The sequence below is a fragment of the Panthera uncia genome, unplaced genomic scaffold, assembly GCF_023721935.1.
Source record: "Panthera uncia isolate 11264 unplaced genomic scaffold, Puncia_PCG_1.0 HiC_scaffold_2339, whole genome shotgun sequence".
NCBI lineage: Eukaryota > Metazoa > Chordata > Mammalia > Carnivora > Felidae > Panthera > Panthera uncia.
Genome location: NW_026059063.1, coordinates 8,848 through 12,184, shown reverse-complemented (window position 1 = coordinate 12,184; position 3,337 = coordinate 8,848). Strand labels below are relative to the sequence as shown.

Genomic DNA, 3,337 nt, shown 5'->3' with positions numbered 1-3,337 from the left:
ACACACACACACACACACACACACACACACACACAATTGGGAGCCCCACAAACCATATGTTTAAATACATATGCAAATAAAATATAGCTGTAAAATAGAGTCTATTCTGTTTTCTGGCCTTGACAAATGTACTTCCATAGCAACCTGGGAGGCCAGTTCAAATGTAGAATTCTTGGACTCTTGTATAAAGACACAGGGCATGCTCCACAACTGGTTCATTCTCTGGGGCACTGATCTGAGTATATATCCTAGCAGTGGGCTTAGAGCCATTCAGAATTCCCAGGTCTGGGGAGCTGGAGCATCATCTGGAAAGTTTAGGGCAGGATTACTGGCTACCAGTAGACATGAACCCTCTTTCCTTGGGGAGTGCAGGAGGTGCCAGAGGATGGCTGGCCCCGGAAGCCTAGGTGGGTAAGGAGGTGTGCAGGCAGTACCCAACCCAGATATAGGGCAGGACACCTGCTGAAAATCAGGGTGTCTGTAAACCTATAGTATATAGAGATATAGATAGATATAGATATAGATATAGATATAGATATAGATATAGATAGAAAGATAGATCTATATAGATAGATATATAGATATATATAGATATATCTATGTAGATAGATATATAGATGTAGATAGATATATATAGATATATCTATGTAGATAGATACATCTATGTAGATATATATGTTTGACAAAGATATATATATCTTTGATTCCCGGCTGGATACCAGCTCCCCGCTGCCCTGGGTCGGGCGGGCTGGCACTGGGCCTGAGGAAAGCGGAGCAGGAGTAATGGCGTCCAAAGAGGAACACGCAGTAAAAAATCTCAACATGGAAAATACCGACCAGGGAAATGAAAAAAATGATGACAATGAGCAAGTTGCTAATAAAGGAGATCCCTTGGCCCTCCCTTTGGAAACTGGTGAATATTGTGTGCCTAGAGTAAATCGTAGGCGGTTCTGTGTTAGGCAGCCCATCCTGCAGTATACGTGGGATGTGATTCGGAGGCTTGAAGAGCCACAGGCAATGATGAGAGAAGAGAATATGGAAAGGATTGGGGAGGAGATGAGACAACTCATGCAAAAGCTGAAAGAAAAACAGTTCAGTCATAGTTTGCGGGCAGTTAGCACTGACCCCCCTCACCATGACCATCGTGATGAGTTTTGCCTTATGCCTTGAATCATGTTTTCCCTGAGGTTAACAGGGAGACACCTGCTTTCTAAACTTACATGTTCATGATATACCTTTGTTGTAAACCTTTTGATGTCACTCATTCCTGGTGAGTCTATTATTACCTCTAGTTGAATGTTGTGTTTTTGACCCAATATGTAAGATTTTTGTTAGGGAAATTTTGCCTACTGCATGGAAAGATGCTCATTATATATTGTGAAGCTAATAAAGCAGTTTAAAAAAAGCAAAAAAAAAAAAAAAAAAAAGATATATATATCTTTGTGTTTAGCATGCAGATTTGTCTTTTGCTGAAATAATATAGCATAGGACTAAATCTTATTAAATATCTAGCATCCACTTGCCCTTGTGTTTCCATTCATTTTGGACTTTTGTCTGGTTCCACTCATGTTCCGGCTCTGTGAGCATGAGAAGGTTTCTGGCAAAAACCATAAGGGTGAAATTTGCCTGAGGCTGTGTGCCTCCAAAATCTCTCATCCTTCTTTAGATGTTGGTCAGAAGAGGCCAACAATTAAGACTGTTTTGAGTCAATTAGGGAAAATAGAACTGGACGGGGTATTGCTAACTTTGTTGGGTGTGATACTGGTATTCTGGGGATGTTTGAAAAAACAAACCTTAATGATTAGAGAAACATACTCAAGAATTTAAAGGTGAAATACGTCTGCCGGAATGCTTTAAAAATTAAGAACAATAAAACAAACAAACAAAAGGTGTGTGTAGGGGTATATAGACAGGAAAAAAAAAAAGGTCAAGAGGTAGACCCTGATAGAAGCTGACCTATCAGTGTGTGGGACCATTTTATTGTTCTACTTTTGCGTGAGTAAACATTTCTCATAATAAAGAAGTTAAACATAAGAACAAAATGCTATCCTGGAGAGCTGATGGACCTCTGGCTGCAGGCGAAGCAGCTGTTCCTTAAGAATGGCTGGTCTTCACACACCCTTTACAGATGGGATCCTCAAGCCCCCATTCCTCCTGGGTGGTTTCACAGCCCTAAACTCGGTTTCCTTCTTTGTAAACTAGGCCTCAGCATATGACCTCCCCGCAAGGGCTGTTGCCAGCATTGAGCATTGACTGCAACAAAGGAGGAGAGGAGCCTGGCACTCTCAGGAAGTGTTCAGTTTTACCCAGCCTGGAAATGACTTCTGGCTACACTTGTCCCACCACAAAGTCCAAACTCCTGGGCCCGGGGGTGGAGTCTGCGAGGCCCTGCCTTCCAGCGAAGTGGGGGTCAGACACCGCGACCTTGCAGCGGGGGCACTCTGGGCCCGCCTCCCTCGGGCCCTGGGCGTCAGGGCCCTGCCTCCAGAGCCGGCTCCGCCCAAGGCCCCGCCTAGGCCCGCCTTCGCCATGTTCTGCGGCTGCTGGGTATGGTGGCCTGAAGATCTGGCGTTCCCTGTTTCCTCAATGAGCCCTCCCCTTGGCCCGTGCGCCTTCTGCTCGCCTCTTTCGCGCTGCTGCCCGGGAGGGGATCGGGTAAACATGGCGCTGCGCCCCAAGCGGGCCTGGGCAGGGGTGCGGGAAGTCTGGGGTAAAGCGGCGATGGAGTCCAAAGGGGGCGGTCTGGGTGGGTGGACATGTCACACTGAGGAGGCCCGGCCCTGGGGAAGCGCTGGGGTTGGGGCGCGGAGTGGGGGATGAGCAGTAGAGGGAGTAAACCCAGGGCCTTTGGAGGGGGACTTCGGGACGGGGTGGGGCACACCTGGAAAGTCCGGGGCCTGGGCAACGCAGAAGAGGATGTGAACCCAGAGCGGGGGGAGTCCGGTGGGAGGCCAGAGGCCTGCAAGAATGCGAAAATAAGGGAAAACGGGAAGGGGAAAGAGAAAGTGGTCCCAGAGGGGCCTTGGGCAGAGGGGGCGCCTGGGGAGGTATCCAGGTAAGGGCCCAGGGCAGGGTCCTGGATGACGGACCTGGGATGGAGGGAGACAAACCCGGGGCCCAAGGCGGGTTTGGTGCCTGGGGCGGGAGCGGAGAGGCGGGGGAAATCCAGACTGAGGGTTGGGCAAGTCTTCACGTATTTCTGAGGCTCTCTCTCCTGCATATCCAGTATCTTGGCTTACTAGGCCTGCTGTCCCCCCCCCCTACTTATCAGAAACTACCCAGGTGGGTATTCCAGCTGATTCTGATGCAGCTATAATTTAAGAGGCACTGGTCTGAA

General features: G+C 48.3%; 1 protein-coding gene across 1 annotated transcript; it reads left to right on the top strand.

Annotated features, from left to right (window-relative positions):
* The first annotated feature begins 709 nt into the window (after nucleotides 1-709).
* LOC125917738 (protein BEX1-like) lies at nucleotides 710-1,421 on the top strand. Its single transcript, XM_049623853.1, has one exon. The coding sequence runs from the start codon at nucleotides 784-786 to the stop codon at nucleotides 1,168-1,170; it is 387 nt and encodes a 128-aa protein (XP_049479810.1). The 5' UTR covers nucleotides 710-783; the 3' UTR covers nucleotides 1,171-1,421.
* The last annotated feature ends 1,916 nt before the right edge of the window (nucleotides 1,422-3,337 follow it).